Source organism: Sphaeramia orbicularis, chromosome 3 (genome assembly GCF_902148855.1).
Source record: "Sphaeramia orbicularis chromosome 3, fSphaOr1.1, whole genome shotgun sequence".
In the NCBI taxonomy this organism is placed as follows: domain Eukaryota; kingdom Metazoa; phylum Chordata; class Actinopteri; order Kurtiformes; family Apogonidae; genus Sphaeramia; species Sphaeramia orbicularis.
The window spans coordinates 10,572,951-10,596,398 of record NC_043959.1 but is presented as its reverse complement, the minus strand read 5'-3'; the positions used below and the strand labels follow the sequence as shown (position 1 = coordinate 10,596,398).

Genomic DNA, 23,448 nt, shown 5'->3' with positions numbered 1-23,448 from the left:
AAATGAAATTTAGTTATGCACTCATATTTACTCTGCTGTCACTTAAAGGATTGAATATTTTTTTTATTATTATTATTATTAGTAGTAGTAGTAGTAGTAGTATTACTTATGCTATTCACCTAACTTGACCCACCTCAAACTGACCAGCTTTAACTGTTTCTTTATTGGTCTGAAATGGTTATACAGTAGAGGGAACAAATACTTAAATTAAATCAGTATGTTTCTATTGAATCAAAATGTTCTGTCGCTGTAAATCATAGAACTATGTATGGTGTGAACCTGACTATAAATATCCTTTGACTGAGGACAGGAACAGAGCTATCTAGTTCCGTAAAAGAATGAGTTTATTTTTATATTCAAAATGCAATCAAGTGTTTTGTTAACTACTATGTGTGATTGTGAAGGTAAAACTGTCAGCTCACTGCCGTAAGATTGACACACATCTCTCCTATACCCATATTAAGTCAGATTCTATGTGATTCCAATCAGCCACAAACATAAACATAACGTGCTGCGAACTTTTAATAGCCCTCGGCCTGAATGGACAGACAGACTGAGGACAAAACAACTACAATATCCCTCTGGCCAGAGTTGGCCATGGGGTAAAAACTGTAACCACCAACTTTAACCAGTACTGTCCAGCTGTACTGCAAATTATCTTTTTCTCTAAAATGTGTGAATTACTATTTACATTTCGTTTTCATACATTTGAAATGTTTTGTTAACCACTTCAGCGGCACAGAATTAAGTTAAAGCAGAGCAGCAGTTAGATTTCCAAAGGTAGTGGAGTGGGTTTAGCTCTATAACAGTGACTTGATAACATAAATAGGTGATTATATGACTGTGCAATAATAAATAACAACAATAAAATGATAAATAAATAAATAAATAAATACATACATACATACATACATACATACATAAATAAATATTCTGAGACAAACTTCCACACAACCACACCATTGGTCTCATGCAATCCATGTCAGACCTGTAAAAATTCATAACTGAGTCTACATTGTAAATGAATAAACAAATAAATTTAATTCAAGGACAGGAGAGTGCGCAATTAATTCCATAGACCTAGTCTGATTTTGTAGTTTACATTTATCTAAAATTCCTTGTGCATTTCCATTGTCTTAAGAAGAACATCGTATAACACTTATTTGTCTTCTTTTTTCACAGTTGGCACTGGGTATGTTCCCTTATCCACAGGTAAGTCATGTTTAATGTACAATGTGTATCATTGCCAAGGAAATGTTCAATGCGTTATATTTAGTGACACCTACATAACCCCACCCCACCCCCCACAGTAATGTGACTGGTGTTTATGTTGTCTGTTGTGGTAGTTTTTAGTTGAGCGAACATTTACTGCGGTGCACATTTAGACACGTTCAAATACAGTAATGTCCTAAACGCTGCATGTCACCTGTTGGGGAAAAAAGAGGCGGTTGTTGTGAGCTACTGTAGAAACATGCCGATCCAGTGAAAGGTGACCTGCTCCCTCTGTTGATATAAGGAGCTTATTCTGAAGCCACAAAAACACCATGATGGCTGTTTTGTGTGACTGTATAAAATGAACACAATATTTCAGCAATTACATCCTCCTATATCCTTTCAGACCTTATATGCTGGTCCTCTGAGCTTCTGTTTTCATTGAATATTTAGTTCTCTCCCAAAAAATACAGTTCTTTGTCTAAGCAGAAGTTTTTTCAAATTAACTCCAGATAACACCTTTATGTTACAGTAATAATAGTCATCAGTGGTTTAATTTAAGTCCTGTAAATTATGTTAATCTAAACCAATTGTTTATCCTGTTTTTGTCTATCAGTGATATGTTGTAAATATTACTTTAATGTTTTCCCTCAGCTATTACATGTTCAGACTCTTACCCATAAACTCTACATTTATTAATAGTTGTGTGTTGATAATATTCTTTATAAGACACTGTAATCCTGATGTAAGATCTATGTACACTGTTGCATCAAACACATGCAGATGGTGTGTTTGAAGTTGTGCACTAATACTCCTTCAGGTTCATCTCCACACTCCTCTCTGTACTATTTTGGTGCATTTCCTTTTACATCATTACATTAAGTTAAAATCCAGCTCAAATGTAATTGCCGACCACAGAGGTTACTTCCCAATCCCATCAAGTCTTAATTAGTCCTTTAAGATGGGTTTATCCCACTAATCCCTGGCTGAACAATCTGCATGTAGTTACCTCATGTTACCTCCTGTCCGCCTGCACTCATACTGTGTGAATGGACACATTTTATCTCAGAAAAAGTTTCTTTTTTGTCTTACACAGGTCAATAGTGTAAAACCTCAAGACGATTGTATGCTTTTGATTCTATTTTATTCTATAATTTATTTTCATCCTTGAGACAGATGAGATGTACTGGAACTCTTTTCTTGTTTTCAGTGATGTTCAGAAGTACAAATAATTTCCTTAGATCTTTTAGATATCTGGACTTTAATACAAATATATGCAGTTTCTACTCCTTACATATTCAGAACAGACTATACGGTTCCAACGCATTCAATAGGAATTCTTGGTGATTTAGCATCAATGTGAATTAATGGTCATTAATGGCCAGGCTGTTGAGGTGGTTCAGCAGTATAAATATCTTGGAACGATGCTGGACCACAGGCTAACATTCCAGTCTCAGGTGGATGCTGTATGTAAAAAAGCTCATCAGAGGATGTATTTTTACTCTAAGCTTTGCAGTTTCAAAGTGGATAACACTTTGATGAAAATGTTTTATTCTTGTTTTTTTGAGTCTGTGCTGACCTTATCTTTTATCAGCTGGTATGGGCTGCTTACCCTTAAAAACAGGAACAGGTTGCAGGGCATCACTAAAGTGTGCGGCGGAATTGCTGGCACCACACTCACTGATCTGACTGTGTTGTACCAGAGGCGGACTCTGAAGGGGGCTCAGTCAGTCCTGGATGATCCCAGTCATCCCCTGTATGATGAGTTCAGGTTGCTTCCATCAGGTCGCAGATACAGTGTTCCTTAATGTAGGACCAATAAGGTGAGGAATTCTTTGGTTCCGGCAGCCATTGTTCTGCTGAATAACTCTTTGTAATGTTGGTGCTCTTGTCTTTAATGGACCATTTATTGTATTTATTGTTGGTTTGTTGTCTGTGTGATACTGCTAGCTGTAGAACAAATTGCCCCTCGGGGATAATAAAGTTTACCTTGACCTTGAACCTTCAGATTATCATCATTCAGAACATTACTTCAACCTACATGAATGGTTATAACAGTAACACAAAGAAAACGTGGATCACTAGTGTATGGAGCAGTACCTATCACACATATTAAACAGTTATGTAAAAGATGATAGACCACAGAGAAAAGGTGTCATCTAATTAGTCATCTATCGAGGCGGCCGTGGAGGTAGAGTCCAATACCCGAAGGGTTGGTGGTTCGAATCCTGCTCTGTCCTAGTCATGTGCTGTTGTGTCCTTGGGCAACACACTTCACCCACTTTGCCTCCAGTGTCACTCACACTGGTGTATGAATGTTTGGTGGTGGTCGGAGGGACCGTTTGGTGTGAACTAGCAGGAACACTTCCATCAGCCTGGCCCAGGGCAGCTGTGGATACAAACATAGTGTACCACCACCAGAGGGAGAATGTGAGAGTGAATGAATAATAGACCAATAATGTAAAATGCTTTGGGTGCCTTGAAAAGCACTATAGAAATCTAATCCATTATTATTATTATTATTATTATTATTATTATTATTATTATTATTATTATTGTTACTAGCGGCATTGTACCTGCGGTGCCATTGTACGATAGCATGAGAGGCTAAAATCTCCCAGCATACCTCACAACATTTGAATGCAGACATAAAATTGTGTCTAGTAGATAGGCAGGTAATGTTTCTATTCATTTGGCGAGTTTGGCGGCAATCAGGCTTGTGAAGGCTGAGGAAAATCCATACAAACGCCCTCCTGTGCTGCAACATCGATCAGACGAACACCGGACACAGAACATGCATTATATAGTAGGATTATTATTATTATTATTATTATTATTATTATTATTATTATTGTTATTTAATGAGACTCTGAGACCAGGACAGGAGTATTTTTTATGCAAGTGTCTGGCCAAGTGGAGTAATGAATATGTGGACTTACCACCTCTGATGATAGACAAATGCAAACTGTAAAAAAAACTCTAACTGCAAACTCTGTACATCACACTGCTTACTCATGCTAATTTCATCATGGTGATTGTTGACACCTTTTTCCTAATAAACAGTATTTTTATTGATTGTAGTATTATGACGGACATAAGAAACATCTCTCAGTGTACATATAGATAGTTTAGAGTCTCTGCTGCCAAGAAGCTTTCCTTATCTCACTGTTAATTTTCCCCTCAGTCCATATGGTGATGCAGACAGTTCACCTGCAGGCTCTAGCAGAGCGGTGTGGGGAGAGCGCTCACATCCAGCTCGTCAGGCGCAGCCAGCCAACGTCCTCAGGCTTAAGCTGTCATTTTTGCAGACGCTGGCACAGCTGTCTGTGCAAAACCCCCTGCTACACTTCGCAGAGAACATTTTAGTACAGACGGAGGGAGAAGTTTGAGATGGAAAGAGAGAGTATGAGAGAAACACTGGTACTTGAGTGTCCACTGTAAACAAGTGAATGATGTGAGGATGAGCTTGTTTGCATTTTATGAGAACGTGCTGTTGGGGCTTTTTGTTCACTCTTTGGTTTCAGATCAAGTGTGTGTTTTTTCTTCCATACATGGGTGTTTATTTGATCCATTATCTTGTGTTTACTCCTTTTGTGAGTGCACGCTCTGTGGAGTCATCACCTCATGTTTGTCATGATTAGAGATGGTGCCTTTAATTCCACTTCACCACATGTCGGGATTCATTTGCATTCTTTGTCAGGAGTTAATGGAGTTTTTGCACGGCTCGCTCTGAAAGTCTTTGAAGACACCAGACCTGATGTGATGTGTATACAGCCGCCAGCGCTATTCCTTCTGATTGATTTGTTGTCTTTGGTTTGCTCTATGGTTGTTTTTGTTTCTCTTCGTTTTGTCATATTTTCTTAAATTTGAATGGATTTCTGGATAAAATACTGTCAGTACTTGCTTCAGGAGCTTCCATTACATTTCACTGCATCCAACTGATTGTTGAGGCTTACATATTTTTTTTCTTTCAAATGATATGGAATAATCTGTGTGTTGTTAATACTGTTAGGTGTCATTCATCACTATTTGCTATATTAAGTTTCAAATGTTTTACACTTTGTGTGCTTACATGTCTCCTTCTCAGACATCTGAAGTATATTAAGCTTCCCTTCTAACCTTTAAATACAAGAACGATACCTCATGCACTGCTATTTATGGTCTTGCAAATTAATTATGCCTAAATTCTTCTGAACAGTAGTCAATGTCTGCATAACCTGGTATAAGACTTCCATGATAAATTTAGACGGGCTAATACTGTGACTTTTCCCTATCACTATTACTGTTAAGTATTTGAAATAATAATAATTAATATAATAATTAATAATAAATGAATTGAATTGGGGGAATAGTAGAAACCTAGAATTTTGGTGATGTTTGCAGATTTGAATTAGAACAGTGAAAAAGCTTGCTCACTTCTTTCTTTTCTTATAATTATATTTTAAATTTTGCTTGTCAAGCATTGTTGAAATGGAACATCTTGATCAGACAGGTCAGTCTTTTCCCAGGTTTTTGCGTTGCCTTATCCTTGAAGAAATATCTCTCAGAACCTTAAGAAGCAAAAGCAGATCTTGTAGAAGTGTTTATTAAGTTTCTCTCGAAAGGAAAAGAAATGTTTTGACATAAAATGGATTTCTTCAGATGTTCTATTTTCACAGAGCCCACTGTTGTATTTTCAAATAACAAATCACATATGTGCTATGGGATCAGTGCCACTCTTCAAATCGTACACGTAGAGCAGGGGTGTCAAACTCATTTTAGTTCAGTTCCACATTCAGCTAAATTTGATCTGAAGTGGGCCGAACCAGTAAAATAATAAAATAATAATATATAAATGATGTCAACTCCAAACTTTTCTCTATGTTTTAGAGTAAAAAAAGTAAATTTACATTATGTAAAGGTTTATATCTACAAACTATCCTTTCAAAAGATGTGAATAACATGAACAAACTGAAAAAATAAGTGTAATTTTAACAATATTCTGCCTCAGTTTATCATTTACACACGTACACTATAACTTACAGATCACAGTGGATCTACAAATACACAAAATATTTAGTAACAGGCAGAGTATTGTTAAAATTGTACTTACTTCTCTTAAGATATTTCGGGTTGTTCATATTTTTTCAGATTATTCACATTTTTTGTGAAATTAATCTTTGTTTTCATGTAAATACATAAAAATATTTACATTTACAAAGAGAAACATTTGGAGTTGTCATTATTTCTGTGTTATTATGATAGTATTTGACTGGTCCTGCCCACTTGAGATTGAATTGGTCTGAATGTGCAACCTGAAATAAAAGGATTGTTAATTTCTTAGTGTAATTTTTGCATTTCACAAATTCATCCCAAGGGCCAGACTGGACCCTTTGGTGGGCCGAATTTGGCCCCCTGGGCTGCATGTTTGACACCTGTGACGAAGAGCTAGTGTCATATTTTGTCCCATCAGTGTATTAATGCCCGTGGCTCCAGCCTCTTGCTGACACTGTATTTTAGCTAATTTAGTGGTACGACACATTTTCTCTGTCCAGGACTGGTGACTTGGTGCATGAGAGTGTGTGTGTCTTTTACACCGAAGTAGGTTATGTACGTCATCTGTGTGGTTGCTCAGGGCTTTCTCTAGCTCTGCTCCCCTTGCTAGAAGAAATGGAAAAACAGTATCTTCAACAACCCTAACTGCAGGGGCCATCACGTACTCTTCTGTCACTGATTGATTTATAGCAGTTCTGGGCAGACTGAGCTATCATTAGACCAGTTTTGCCTACTTGCTGCCATCCACAGCACAGTGAGGCAAACAATGGGCCCTCACCTCACACTTAACTCTATCTGCTCCTGGTATTGGGAGTACTCATGTGGGTCTGCACAATATAGTCTGCCAGTTTGTTACGCTGAAATTTGTAGTCATTAATAGAACATGTTTGATTCCCACTGAGTCATCCTAATGGTGGTCATTCCAAAAACATGTGTAGATTGTACATCATGTTTAGTTCTGATATGCACACCTTGACACACACATATGATGTCACAGCTAGACACAACCAGTACTGTATTTCCACTGACCTTCCTTTCCTTTGTATCTAATAACATGCATTGCTCAAACTTCTCCAATCATTTTCAGCTTTCTTACCCATGTACTTCTCAACGCCACTACATTAAACTGCTTCAACCTTACAGCCAAACCTAGGCCTCTACCCTCGTAACATCCATATGTATTCCTGTCTCAATAATTCCCTGTCTTTCTGTTCATGCTTATGCTGCTAACGAGATTAGCCTCCCAGTCAACATCAAACAAACAATTAAACCAGCATACAATGCAAATGTGCAACAGACAGTCGTTCATACATTCTGCACCATGGTCTTCTGTGTCTGCACCAGAGTTCTCCAGACCAGTTCTGTGGTATTAGACACATATCATTTCAACACATCAATTTGAATCTATCATTATATCTTGGCTCAAAATTTATTTTATAACTGTCCTAGGTTCTTTGGATGAAACACAAGCCTGAGCAACCGGGCGGACCTCTGTCCTATCTTAACTGACCATCAACCGAATTTGCAGAAAACAAAGTTCCGCAGACTACTACTATTAACTACTCTTCTTCTTTATCTTAAACTTGTCTATGATATACCGATGTTAAAAACCAGTTGACATCTAAAGATTAGGCAGAGTCTGGAGAGATCCGGTGCAGAAGTGTTTATTAAACAGCAAGCAACAAACACGAGCAGTTCTCGAGAGCTAGCTGCCTGCTGAGGTCTTGCATTTCCCTTTTTATACTTTTCAGCTGGACCCTGTCTTTCTCTAGACATCAAACGCCTTGTTCAATGCCCATCTTTCCTAACTTTAATCGTCTTTACGTGGTTTTTAGTAGGAGAAGATCTTTAACCTTCCATGTATAGTTTTCCATTATATAACATTTGCCTTTGTAACTTCTCATTAGCATACACATATCCAACTGTATCCTGCTGTGAGTTTCCATTAACCTGTAGGAATCTCCACTGCTGAAGAATATGTTGTTCTATTGGAACATTCTTGTGCAATCATGGGCCTTTTTTTACTGGAGTCAGTTTGTAATTCCCCAATGTCTTTCTCCCATTAGAAACCAGTTTCCCTCGACCTGTTGTTTTTTTTTTTTTTTTTTTTCAAGAGCACAACAGTTTGCAGCTTTAATGTTAATGCTTAAGGTGATCATACAGTTATATTTGTTGTCAGCTACTTCCAGATTGAACTGCAGATTACTGTTTGTTAAAATACATAGTAAATACTTAGAGCTTAGTACCTTCAGCTTGATAAACTTAATACTATAATGTCATAATCCATAGTTTTTCTGCCTACCATTCCTACATACAAACAGAAAGAAGCACGTTTGTCTGTAATTACACCGATAATGTGTTTGTGGTTCTCTGACCAGGTGTTGGATTAGACTAGATCTAGTCCAGAATGTTATAAGTTTAAATATGAAAAATAAACAGTACTTGTTGAGACTGACTGGTCGACAGATTAATTAGCTCTTGTTGAATATTGTATAAATTACTGGTTTGTGGCAGAATGTAGACCCAGTAGTGATTGAATGGTAATATTAGAATTCTGAAGTGGATATACCAACTTTGAGGGAAAATAACAGTTAAAAAATGCTTTCAAAACACATCTAGAATCTAGAATTTGAGTTTATATAGTTTATTTAGTTTCATGTTAATGAATTGCTTTGCTTAATACTGATGTCCAGTGACAAGATTTGTTTGTTTAGGCATGTGTTACTTTGACTTTGTAATTTCTAATCAAATTTAAGACCTCATGTCCAGGTACTATTGGTACTAAAAATCCACTCCCAGTTGACCTCTAAATAGTATTACATTAATAAGCAAAAATAAACAGAGGTATGTATAATGTATATAGGTGTGTGCAATATAGAAGTGTATCAATAGATGCAGGTTAATTTACCTCTGCACATATATGCAGTTATGAGGTGAAGTTTTTAGTGTAAAGTGTAAATAAATATCAGTACCGTAAGTATTGTATGTAAGTAAGTATGCTTAGGATTAAAATGCAGATTGTGCCTTCCAGATAATTAGTCAAAGACTGGCTAAGAGACTGCTAAGGGGATAAAGGGGAAGTCCTATTAAGCCCCAGTAATATCCGGTCAAGCTACCTAGTACAAGAAGAAAAAGTGCTCAATTATGCTTGAATAACTTGGTCTCCCACTATCCAATTTCAACCCCTCGAACAGCATGCAATTTTGTCCTAGTAATTATTTCTGGACAAATTAGTTTTCCATAGTTGCCTCTAATGTGTCTGAATCAGGCAAAACTGGATACAGAGGCAGTTTAGGAGTCTCTTGGTATTTACAGACTGTGAAAACCTGTATTTAATTGAGTGAATCAATAAGTGCTCTAATGCACTGTCAAAAGAACCTGGAGAAATGAGCAATTTATTTACCAAACAGCTGAGACGTTGAACTGAGTGTAGATCTTAAAGCCTCTGTCGTTCAGTGCAACGTGATGCGATTAGAATTTGTGTTTTTAGAATTTGAAACCAAATACCTGCTTTCTGCTGTATCTTCAGTGCTTTTTTATAATCACAGCAGTGTTTTCTGGTGTTTATCTCAGTGTTCATATACTTTATGTGTCAAGTGAGAAAATCCTCTTCTATTTTTTTTTTTTTTATACTTTGTTTTTATTTATTTATTTTTTTTCAACAAACAGATAACACAACACACAAACTTACAAACTTGGGGTCACTGGTTGAACACAAAATATTTAAATCACAGACAGCAGTAATTGACCATTGTTTTGTTTATAGTCCAGCCATTTTCTCCAGTGCTTCATGAAGATTTGTTCCTTGAGTCGTAGGTAGTAAGTCAGTCTCTCCACAGAGTATATTTCTTCTATTATAGCTAGCCACTGATGCTCACGAGGTGTGTCCGTTTTGAGCCAGTTCCTTGTAACGGCCTTTTTGGAAGGAATTGTAAGAATTTTAAAGAGGTATTTGTCTTCTTTCTCTAATACATTTCCAGGTAGCAGTCCCAGCAAAAGGAATTTGGGGTCCTTCGGAATTGTGAAGGTCATAATACCCTCAATTATTTCAAAAAGCCTTCCCCAGAAAGATTTCAATTTTATACAAGTCCAGAAAATGTGAGAGTGATTAGCAATTGCGTGCCCACACTGTCTCCAACAATATTGTTGATGTCCCTTTACTTTAGTAGTGATATGTGGTGTAATAAAGAATCTGATCAGGCTTTTCCACCCAAATTCCCTCCATCTTTTAGAGCTCGTAGATGTTTGTTGTGTGTTGCACATTGTAAACCAATCACTCTCAGACAAGACAATACCCAGCTCATCCTCCCATTTTGATTTAACATATAATGTGTTATTTCCATTTAATTTCTGTAACCCCTTATGTAATTTAGAAACAGTTTTACTTGGCAGACCTTTGTAGGCATCTGTAAATTTTTTTATGAACTCAGCCCCACTACTTGAACTCCCTTTTCGTATTTCTGTTTTGTAAAAATGTCGTACTTGTAGATATCGATATAAATCTGTATTTTCTCGATTGAATTCTGTTTTTATCTTTTCAAATGACTTAAAAATATTTCCGTCTACAAACAGGCATACCTCTGTTAAACCTTTTTCATTCCACCTTAGAAAAGCAGGATCAGTTACACCTGGTTGGAACTTTGGTGCAAAAGAGGGCCAAATCAAAATTTTTATATCATTCTCCAAATTGTATTTTTTGACAACTTTATTCCAAATTAGTAATGTATAAATCCTCTTCTATTTTAAGACCATTACATTTTGGTGTTTTATTTTGCCTCAAATTGTGATTGCACTAAAGAAAATAGTTATAGTATAACAGATATTTTAAGACTTTCCCACTCTTTAATATCTGCTCTCAACTCTTATCAACTCAACTGTACTCATGTCTTTTTATGTGTCTCACCATGTCCTTGTCTATTTGTCGTCACTGATCCACCTGTGAAACTGACAAACTGAGCCTCCCTATTACAAAGCTTGCTCATACTGGTTGCAACAGATATTTTACACCCATGCACATTCAGATAACCTGGAGGGTAAGAATAAAGCACTTCTCTGAAAATTAGCATTAGTGGATCTTTTACCCCCATCCTCACAAATGAGAGCAAGACCATTAACATTTGTGTGTTTTCATTATGTAAATGGTGTTAACGCATACTCACAAATTGCCACCAGGAAAGCAATAATTTTCTCCCAGTGATCATAATGTGTCCAAGTGCAGCGTCTTGATTATGACACGCTAATTACATATTGTTCTTTCTCGTTTTCTCTTTCTTGCCTTACAGATTCAGAAAAACCAAGGATCTTTAATGGTGAGTTTTACTGCATTTGAATTGGAGAAAGGGAAATAAAGGTCTCCCACTCTATTGTCTGTTTCTCTTGGTTGGCTCTCTTGTTTGAAAATTCACTCCAGTTGCATTTTTGCAATGAAATATTAGATCGTGCTTAAACTGTTGGTATTAATTTGGGTGCCATTATGGAATAATAAGAATATTCAGGGGCTGAAGGATGGCTTTGCTTGGGCTCACTGCATTTGATTCATCTAAATCGCACTTGATTTTTCCTGTTGCTGTGAATTGATATGTTTGGTTTATTTTTGTAATTTTTTCTTCTGCGTGTCTTTTTCCAGCCTCTCCAGTTACTGCAATGCATCGTTGATGAGGTGAGTCGTCGACTTATGTGCTTTTGCATTTAAAGTCAGTCCTAATGGCCCGGAAAGCTTATATTTTGTTTCCTAATGAAGCAAACCACTCAGGCGGCTTTGCTCTCCATTCACTCAACCCTTCACCCTATGCAGCTGCCTGAGGCAATACATGTATGCACACGCACATTACTGTGGAGGTTGGACCTGTCATGAGTAACACACACAACACACCCCTGAGTTATGTATACCAGTGCCAGCACCAAAACAGAAAAAAATATTGTTTAACCAAAGCTATTCTCCTGACAGTACTGAGATGTATTGTATGTTAAAGCTCAGAAAAAAACGCTCATATAAGACTTGACTTTTTTTTTTTCCCCTACTTATTGACATGTCTGTTTTTTTCTTTCTTTAACCTTTATTTAACTTGGGAAAGAGTCACTGAGACTAAGAATGTCTTTTTCAAGCACGCCCTGGCCCAGACAGGTAGCAGCACAGTGAAGAGGGCTTCAGACAGGGTTGCAGATGTACAAATAACATCATAATGTTGTGTCTGTGTTGATAAATGTGTACAATAAAACTCAGTATAATTTCATTTAAAACACCGGTCTCAACTGGGAACCTTTCCTGTCCCTGTCTTTTTTTTGTCTCAGTTCTCTGCTGACGTGAACTAATAGCAAAAACTGCCACAACACCTCTGTAGACTAGATCAGCCCCCCTCCCCAAAACCCCCTGTCACCAGCTATATTGCACATTAAACATACAATGTCACTTGTCCTTAACTGCCTATAGATTGGCCGTAATTAATAATTAAATGCTTTTGGTTGTAATGGATTGACCCTGACTGAACTGTTCATTAGTCAGCGAGACTGAGGCATCACTCAAACTATTTTTCCTGCGCCCTTTGCCGTCTCCCCTTGAGGCGAGTGAACACTCTGTTGTCCCTGGCAATCCCCCACTGCCGTACTGTCCCAGCTAATGCAGAGCTTTGGAGGAAGAGAGGAAAAGCGCTGTTTGGTGAAATAAAGTTGCTTAGAGAGAATATAAAGGAGACTGCACTCAATTGGGGAGGTGTCAAACAAACAGTAAGTAGTTGTATCTTACAATATGGTCATTTTGTTTTGGTGTGTTGTAGGGTTTACAGCTACATTGGATGTAATATTTAAGACCTATTGTGTAATATTTGTGAGAATGTAACTGCAGAGATTGAATGGTCACATTTTATGTTTCCATTAGTGTATAAATACCTGCAAATGACAGTCAGTGTGTTTTTGCTACATCAGATCAGTATGAGTTATTTCTACATCTCCATGTTTATCAGCTTAGAATAGACTTTTTTTCTGTCTCATGGCAGGTCATAACCTGCATTAAGGTGGATATCTGTCACCTACCTTGTGACTGATGGAACTGTGAGGGAGGGTGAGGTGAGGGGTATTTGGCTGGTGGCAGTCTGCAAATTCACCACTAGATATCACTATACATTGCACACTAAACCTTAAATAAACAAGCACAGTCTACCTCTATCATTGTTCTCTTAAGTTTTTTCCCCATAAGTTTTGCTTAGTTTTCTTTTCTGTTTTTTTTAGGGTTTTTTTTTTTTTTTTTTGAGAAGTAGAGTTCAAGGGCAAATTGAGAGAGCGGTATGAACAACATAGAACAAATGTCATCCAGACCTGATACTGAATGTACTTTAGCTTTAGCCAGTCAGCTACAGGCCACCTTTTACATTTGCCTTTTCATTTTATATGTGTTCAAAACCCTATTTATCCCGTATGACAGGGGTGTCCAATCCTGGTCCTCGAGGGCCAGTATCCTGTATGTTTTAGATGGATTTCCTTCCAACACACCTGATTCAAATGATAAGCCTATCATCAAGCTCTGCAGAAGCCTGATAACGACCGTCAGGTGTGCTGGGAGAAGGAAACATCTAAAACACGCAGGATACCAGTCCTCGAGGACCAGGGTTGGACACCCCAGCTGTTGGAGTCAGCATTTACTATAAAAAAAAAAATAATAATAAAAAACACACCAGTCCAAGAATTGCATGTGTTTACACTAATTTCACAGTGTCACTAGTTTAATGCTTAGATATTTTCTACTGTTCACACACACTAGAATTGAACAACATGGCAGATGTGATAAATAAATTCAGTCGCTGACGTTTTGTAAATATTGCCCATTTGGACACGCTGAGTGTGATCCACATACTTTACTTTATTTCTTTTGGTTGTGATGCTTTGATATTGTGCATGACATGTTCACCAGGGATTTGAAACCTGCTTTAATGGCTGGATGAATATGCTGCTGTAAGTGGATCATTAATATTATTGTAGCTAGAGGTGTGTTTGTGTTGGGGGTGGAGTGCAGCACTCTGCCTCGGCTAAGGCTCAACTAAACACGGGATCATCACAACAGTCAGAATAAAGACAAACATCAGGAAGCAGATTTCAAAATATAGTTTTGGTTGAATTACTTCTGGTGGCCTCTTTAATTTTTTTCCCCCAGTTTTCATTTCGACTTTCCCTGTGTCAGAGCATCATAAATGGGAAAATGACATTTTTTGGTTGAAAGGTTCCACATGTAAGATTCATGAAGCCTATGTTAGTGTCTGCTTTGCGCTGGCAGCCGGATGTTTGTGGACATTAGCTGACTCCATTTCTAAGCTAAATGTGGCTAGTGCTGCTGTAGAGGAGCAGAAGAGAGGCATGTACAAAGGCAGGAGGAACAAGCTGAAGAGGTTTCACCAAAAAATCTGCCTGATTCCCCTGCAGGGAGATCAGTGTAGATGTAGACAACCAAGATGGAACTCATTTTTTAAGGTGCATAACATTTTGTCACATGTAATTTCTTCACATAATGTCACAGATTTGATCTGTAACAAATGCAGTTGATCCGATACCTCTGTTTTATTTTGAGCACACTACGAAGGCTTTGCATCTGCCTTCAAAAGGGATCAATAAACAGTAACATCACAGTTAAATTATACACATGGAATACAAAAACGCAGTGCAGAAAGATCATACATTTTTTTTAGTCTTAAAATTGGTTCAGTGTTTTTCCCCTTTCACTTTACTGGACTAGAATGGACAGTCTGTCTGATGGTCTTTCAGTCTGATTCAAGCAGGGGTAAAATAAATTGTGGCCGTAGAGAAACCCAGTAATCCTCTTATTTCATATTATTAACTGCAGTATTCAGTTGTTTTAAATAAAATTGGAGTAATCACAAGCAGCTGCCTGTGTATTTCTTCAAATTGTTGTTGTTGTGTGGAATAGAAAGGGCCACTCACTGAACTGAGGTCTTAAAGGAGAAGTTGTGCAGTTGTTCTGTCATCTGTGCGCTGTCCACCCTCATTAATCTGCCCCTCTCCTCTGTTTGTTGAATAGCAAGTGGCTCTACTAATAAAGAACTCCCACTTTATTTTGAAGCCTGTAATTACTGATCTAATTTCGCCTAATAATTGCTCCATGGCAATGACATGTATATTTACTTGTACCCTTGTACCCTCATAGGGTGTGCTGCGTCTCATACTGGAGCACATTGACAAGCAGAGGAATAATTCAGGCAGGCTAGCCACTTTCATCATCCTGCTTGTCTTTTGTCCCATCGCCTGCTGCCACATCAAAGCTACAGCGGTGTTTCTCTCAGCTGGAGACATGAATACATGCATAAATGTGTGTGTTTGTGTCTGCGAAAGGTGCATGTGCATGCAAATATGCAAGGAAAGTGCAGAGAGAGATTTTGTATTGAATTTAGCGAACACAACACTTAAATTAGTTGTGGCGTCAACATTTTGCACAAACTGCCGCTCCGTTTGGTCTTATTTTTCTGTGTGTGTGTCTGTCTGTGTGTGTGTGTGTGTGTATCACACTACAGTGGTTGCAAATTATCAGGTCTTTTCCCTCTAAACGGAGTGTACACTGAAGCTCATGGTGTGCAGCGCTCAAGGGCATTTGTTTGTGTGCGTGTCCGTCTGTGCCTGTGCTATATGATATATTGCTCATCCAAGCTGCGGCAGCACTGTGAAGTGCAGTGAGATTAGAAGGAGCCTATTCCTTTGTTAATTTAAATGGGTTCATGCATCATGCTTTGCAGGAGCCTGCCGATCAGAGCATTAAGGAATGGCGAACACTGCCCAGAGGTGTTTTTAATGGCACAGCAGGCTTCTCATGTAAAGAGGTTTAATTTTCCCCACATTTGAATAAAGGTTTGATTCTGGACCTAGGTTTTATGATTCTTCTGCATGGAATAGTGTGTGTATTATTGTTCATGTCTTTGTATGCATGTTGGTACTGGACATGCTTGAAATCAGCTTGGACTTTTCATGTAGTAGTCAACTTACTATTTAGGGTAGTAAAAAAAACAGATACATCTTAGTACTTGTTTGTTGATTGCATTATTTCATTCCATCTTAACAAGCATTAGTCAGCATTTAGTCTGATTGAATGGATATTATTGCAATCCCCAGTTGTTACCGTAAATGCAAAGTGTGCCATTCTTTAACCCTTTGTGTTTCAAGATTGACATACATAGTCACCTCATTTTATATCTTTTTATCATAGGCCCTTAATGATAGTTTGTATCCTGTTTGTGTGTCATGTGGTTTCTCTAATGCCCCGCCCCTTAAGGGAAAGGGCAGCAAAGAGAGGGTGTATACAAATAGTCCTTTTTTTCTTCGTTCAGTTCCTGACTGAATGAAAAGACCCAGATGTATCTGTGTTTCACACATGATAAGGCCTCCTTTAAGACTCAGTCACAAATGCCATTATAAACGACTACGAAAACCGTGTGAACGATTTATGGACTATTTCGTACAACCTTCTCAAGGCAGCGTTATAAGAATAGAGAATTCGTAGACCATTCCAAAGTTCGTAGCCAGGTGGATGATTTTGTGCAAGATTTTCCATGAACGCGCTATGAAATCCCCTTTTGTAAGGCGCCTTAATGACTGCCTTAGGAACAATCTAAGAACAACCCATGACCTTCGTGGATCAGGAGGCCATTCCAGAACCCCATCTTCCTATGATGGCCACAAGTACATCGTAAGAACACGTTACGTTGTTATTATGAGCCCCATAAAGTGTATTCATGAACTGTGGACATAAGGTGTTCCGCTTTAAATTATCATTCCTCCCCTTCTCCGTCTCTCTTCTTAATAAATCTCGACCACTTACTTTGTAACTGTGAAAATGGCTGGTTACTATTTATTTATTTTCATCACATTTTATCCCTATTTATTGATGATGATGTCTCATCTTTTATTGATAATATTTTTAATCACATTGGCTTTTAATTCTTGGGATGTTGTTACATATTTTGGTTTGGATTTAGGTTGGTGCAATAGTTTTATTTATTTATCTATTGGTGTTGTAAACTGTCCCATGCTTCAGTATGCCATGTCATAGTATGGTTGGTGTTAATTATTGCTGTCATGTGTCTGCAGTGTTATTAATTGTTTTGTGTCTGCACTGAGAGGCCTTCTTGTTTGTACTGTGTTTTCTGTATGGCGTAGCATTCCCCTTGCACTATTGCCCACAACGAATTTCCCCCCGGGGACAATAGTAATATATCTTATCTTATCTATAGGCAGTAGTGCGTCATTCGTGACGTTCTTAGAGGGGGTCGTATACAAATTGTCATGATGGTATACAAATTGTCATGATGGTGTGAATGACTGGACTCAAACACACGGTGCTGAAGGGAAAGTGTTTTACTAACAGAAAAATAAACGTGAAGAAACAACACAAAACCTTGATCGAGATAATGCAGAGTCCACAGGGTGACGAGGATCAGGGTGATGGAGAGAATGTGCGTGACAGACAGTTAGGGTTCAGTTCCCTCTAATATTCTTGTGTATCTTTGCTTTTTTCTTATACCTTCAACTTCAAATGTCTTCATTTGATGTTTTATTGTGACTCCTAATTTTTATTATGTTTAACAGTGCAGGTCAGTCTTTTCCCCACATTTTCAGGAGTGTGGATTTCAGCACCATGGACAGTGCATGATCCAAACACTTAAAATACATGCTGGGTCAAACTTTAATCACATTAGTTCATATATCTATGTTCCTCTAACTTCTACCCTATCATTTTATTCTGTTACCTGCGGAAAAAATATTATGAGGGTCGTAATGCTCACAGAGTCTCATACTGTCCGTAGAGGTGCCATCTCTGTTTCTATGGCCACACCCACCAACGTCTCTAACTTCTCTACATCTTCTTTGGGACATTCTAAAACGCTTAATGTAAACAAGCTTAACGTAGCTTAATGTCTAGAAACAGTGATCAGTCATCACCAAATTATGCGTTTCAGAAGATGAATTTATGAATGAAAGACAAAAAACAATACTCTAAGATTAAACTATGTTATTTTTCTTAAATTTTCACATATGGAGAGGAAAAGGCTTAACGTAGACAGCATCCATAATTCTGGGGTTTTTGTTGTGATTTTTGCAAGAGGTGAAAGTGGGCATGAGTAGAGATGTCCACACGAACTTTGGTGATGATTTATCACTGTTCTGGGGCATTAAATTACATTAAGCTTTTATTACGTTAAGCGTTGTAGAGTGTCCGTCTTCTTCCGCTGCTGCTGGACCGAAACAGTGGCCACAACTGCTTGAACTTCCTTTTCTTCATCTTGTAGCTGTAGACGTTTCAGTGATGTGTGCTTTATTTCCATCTTGAATGTGATGATCACGACACGGGACTTTTAGTACACGACCACTGTTTATATACCATTCTAAATATTCTGAAAAAGCATAAGATCTTCCTACCATCGACTTGAGAGTGCCGTGAGTTGCACATAGGGGTGCTGTACGGCCACCTTATGACAAAAGAATTCATGAAGTGGCCGTAGGTATGATGTAGGGATGTCCCAAGGCACCCTTTGACGAAGAATGTGACAACTGTACGGTCATCTTATGACACAAAATCACGTAATTTTCTCACGGAGGCCTCAAGTTGCCCTTGTGTTTTGAACAGCAACCGTACCGACTTCATAAGACAGCCGTAAGAAACTACTGCTCCCTCCACAAATGTCTACAAACTCCAGATCTTGTACAAGCCAGGAGATTCGTACGAACCCATCGTTTGTAAGAAGCTTTGTGACTGAGGCTTTAGTGTTTCCTTTAGCAGATGATACACTGGACTATCCTGTGCCAAAGGAGAGGACACAATGATTTTCTACAGTACACAGCAGTGGTATCTGTTCAATGAAACAAACTGCACAGCAGACAGTATGCACTTTTTCAGCTTATGTCACAACTGTCTAATATGCTGATATGTTTAATACTTGAAACAGTTGTGGGTGTAAAATGTAAAGTTAATGCAGCAGAATGTGTGCTTACTTTGTAAGAGTTACATCTTCACAGCCTGTAGTTATATATTGAGTGATTTCTGCCCCTTCAGTCACAGATGCCTTAATAAAACTAAACTGTGTACAATGAATTATGAAGTCGTTTTTTAGACTGAAGAGAAATGCAATCGAATTAGACTGCAGGTGCATTTGTGAATTAAAATGTTATGATAAATGTTTAAAACAAATTATAAAATCTAATTCACCAAGTAATCTTAAGAATGACCATATGTACACTAGCAGATTTTCACTTTATACAGTCATGCTGATTCAGGAGCCTTATTGACAAATATGAGTGCTCAGGACAGTGAGTGTGACTATTAGTGCAGCTTTAGTTTAATTAGGTCTATTTCTGTTCTGACCTTGATAATGAAGTCAAATTTTTACTGTGTTGCCCACGTGTATGTCCAGCTTTAAACAGCACAGTGAGAATGCACCGTGGCAGGTATCCAAGGTGCGCTTTTTGTAGTCCATCTTCAGAAAATTGTAGTTTCACCACAGGTGACTTGTGTCACATCTATTTATCTGAGTAAGAGCAATTGGATTCTCTAAGCGCCACAAAATGGTATCTAAAGTCTTGATGAATTCTCCTTGCCAACTTCCCTTTGTCCTCTCATGTTTTCCACCAAGGTAAAAGAAAAGTGGTTAGGAAAAGTAGATGGGAGGTATTGTTTGGCCCAGAGTCAGTCAAATGGACCCATTTTCCATAAGCCACATACAGTATCTTGGGAATATTCTGATATTAAAATAACACACACATCGGGAGAAAATGATACTAGTGTATCATTATTTTATTCAGACTATATTAATCTGCTTTCATCCATCCTATCACATTCTCAATCCTTCTGACCTCACCTACTTAAGAGACATGAAATGTTTCAGTTTAATTGAATTTGGTGAAACATACACCATAGCATCTTTGTTTAAAGGATTTTTGTTTTCATTAACTTTTATAATCTACTTTATGTATCAGCGTATATCTTGAAAATGATACAGACTTCAATCAAATCAAATTTTATTTATATGGCACAACATCATAACAAACTTTATGTGTGTGTGTGTGTGTGTGTGTGTGTGTGTGTGTGTGTGAAAGAGAGAGAGAGAGAGAGAGAGAGAGAGAGAGAGAGGAAAGACACAGAGAGAAACCTCCATCATCGATGTAACTATATAATAAACACACTCACAGCTGTATAGATAGATGAATAATGATGATGGAGGCGAAAGAGAAGCAGGACTACAGCATCAGGTCCAGAGATGATCCAGGGAAAACCTTTGGTGATCCAGGGAAAACCTATGAGGATCCAGGGAAAACCTGTGAGGATCCAGGGAAAACCTGTGAGGACATGAAGCACGAAGACTCCAGGGAAGAAGAAGAGTCAGTAATATGTATGTGCTGGGGCGTGAATAGAGGAGAAGAGGAGGAGAGAGGAGTTCAGGCAGGAGGAGGAGCAGAGGGGAGGTCAGACAGGAGGAGGAGGAGAGAGGAGCTCAGACAGGAGGAGGGGCAGAGGGGAGCTCAGACAGGAGGAGGAGCAGAAGGGAGAGGAGCTCAGACAGGAGGAGGAGCAGAGGGGAGGTCAGACAGGAGGAGGAGCAGGGAGGAGCTCAGACAGGAGGAGGGGCAGAGGGGAGGTCAGACAGGAGGAGGAGGAGAGAGGAGCTCAGACAGGAGGAGGGGCAGAGGGGAGCTCAGACAGGAGGAGGAGCAGAAGGGAGAGGAGCTCAGACAGGAGGAGGAGCAGAGGGGAGGTCAGACAGGAGGAGGAGGAGAGAGGAGCTCAGACAGGAGGAGGGGCAGAGAGGAGCTCAGACAGGAGGAGGAGCAGAAGGGAGAGGAGCTCAGACAGGAGGAGGAGCAGAGGGGAGGTCAGACAGGAGGAGGAGCAGGGAGGAGCTCTGTGTATTATCAGGAGTCTCCCCATTTCAGCCTACAGCAGCATGTCTCAGAGCAGCCTGATCCACCCGAACTATAAGCTTTATCAAAAAGCAAAGTTTTCTTCCACCTCTTGAATGTTTCGATGGTGTCTGCCTCCCGTACCGAGACAGGAGGTGGTTCCACAATAAAGGACCTTGATAGCTGAAGGCTCTAGCTCCCATCCTACTTTTGGACATTCTAGGAACCACCAGTGCACCTGCATGTTGACACCGTAGTGCTCTAGATCAGGGTTGTCAAACTCATTTTCTTCCGAGGGCCACATTCAGCCCAATTTAATCTGAAGTGGGCTGGACCAGTAAAATAATAGCATGATAACCTATAAATAATGACAACTCCACATTGTTTTTGTGCAAAAAATAACGTTCAATTATGCCAATATTTACATTTACAAACTAGAAGCACTCGGAGAGCGCAGACCTCCGCCAAGGCTGATCAGTGCCCCCCCCCCCCGTGGGCCCCCCCACGCCAAGGAGGTTATGTTTTTGCCAGGGTTTGTTTGTTTGTTTGTCTGTCTGTTTGTCTGTCCGTTAGTGTGCAACATAACTCAAAAAGTTATGGACAGATTTTGATGAAATTTTCTGGTCTGCGCCCCCCCACCCCCGGTCACCACCAAAATTTAATCATTTCTTCCTTATCCCATTTCCAACAAACCCTGAAAATTTCATCCAAATCTGTCCATAACTTTTTGAGTTATGTTGCACACTAATGGACAGACAGACAGACAAACAAACCCTGGCAAAAACATAACCTCCTTGGCGGAGGTAACTATCCAAACAAAAAGGATGTGAATAACCTGAAAAAAATGGAATTTGTTAAGAAATATAAGTACAATTTTATCAATATTATGCCTCGACTTATCATTTATACATATTCACAAAACATTTAGTAACAGGCAGAAAATTGTTAAAATTGCACTTATATTTCTTAACAAATTCCGTTTTTTTTTTCAGGTTATTCACATCCTTTTTGTTTGGATAGTTTGTAGATGTAAACATTTTCATAACTGAATGTTATTTTTTGCAATAAAACAATTTGGAGTTGTCATTATTTATAGATTATTATGATATTATTTTTGAGTTTGATGCCCTAACTTGCACTTTGCAAATTCATCCCATGGGCCAGATTGGAACCTTTGGCGGGCCGATTTTGGCCCCCGGACCGCAGGTTTGACACCTGTGCTCTAGATGGATTGTATGGAACTAAGAACTCTTTTGTAGGTGCCTGGCCATGAAGGGCTTCGGAAGTGAGGAGAAATATTTTTAAGTTCATCCTAGCTTTTACAGGAGCCAGTGCAGAGGAGCGACTTATTAATGTAATGCTGCCTACTGTTACACACTGTGTCCTCATGAAAAACACAGTGTTGGATGAAAGTAATAGTCATTATTTTAGCAGTTTTTCATTCTGACAGTTAAGGGTGGGGAGAGAAACCCAGAGTGAGCAGAGAGACATGGATGGAGTAATAAGGTGAGGGTTTGGAATAGAGGGTCGGTCTGGCACAGCTGTTCTACATGACACGCTTCATAGAATCTCCATTGACAACATGTAGCAAGTGTGACATGCACACACCCCATTCAGAATGTCAGAGGTTTTTCACCCTCATTTATGATTAGATAACCTTTCAGTTCAGCGATTAAATGTGCATTTTACACATATTAAGTTAATTTCAAGTAATTTTAATAATGTCTTTAATTACACAGAAAAATTACACAGATTAAAGCTTTAATTCACTAGTTTTGTTTTGTTTTTTGCCATCATTAGACTAATTACCTTTCCACATATTATAATACAAGTGGTCTGTGATTAAATTAAAATAGATTAAATCAGTCTACAACTCCTGTTGAATCTGATAACAGGCTGTAGAACATCTGCCCTGTGGCTGATGATCATGGGGGACCGTTTTGACATATATGGCCGTTTTTACTTATGTAAGATGTCCGCTCATGACATTTTGTCTTTACTTTTCAGTAATCTGTCCTTTTTCTGTGCCCTCATTACTGTCTTTTAAACTCTAAATCTAAGGTAGGCCATTGTATGTTGTTGCATAGTAGTATATAAGCACTGCAGGTAAATACAGAGAAACTAAAGCTGAAAGAAAAACCTACCAACCATGGATAATTACAGCTATAACTTCAACTAATGTATAACAGAAATGGTGTTTATAAGAATTATGTTGCTAGAAAGTATCTAATTATATAGGTGGTTACAACCGTAATGCACTTAGTTTGTTGTCGTTTATTTCAGTTAATATCGGCTCTAGTCTTTCTGTGTGTAATTCTC

At 38.5% G+C, this 23,448-nt stretch overlaps 1 protein-coding gene across 2 annotated transcripts in view; it reads left to right on the top strand.

Moving 5' to 3' along the window:
• The window catches only part of map2k5 (mitogen-activated protein kinase kinase 5), a 130,791-nt gene that overhangs the window by 40,483 nt on the left and 66,860 nt on the right, over positions 1 to 23,448 (top strand). For both annotated transcript variants that reach the window (XM_030130388.1, XM_030130394.1), the window contains 3 exons: positions 1,183 to 1,212; positions 11,529 to 11,555; positions 11,873 to 11,905. In XM_030130388.1, the coding sequence (XP_029986248.1) occupies positions 1,183 to 1,212; positions 11,529 to 11,555; positions 11,873 to 11,905 (90 nt within the window). The remainder of the gene's footprint in view (positions 1 to 1,182; positions 1,213 to 11,528; positions 11,556 to 11,872; positions 11,906 to 23,448) is intronic.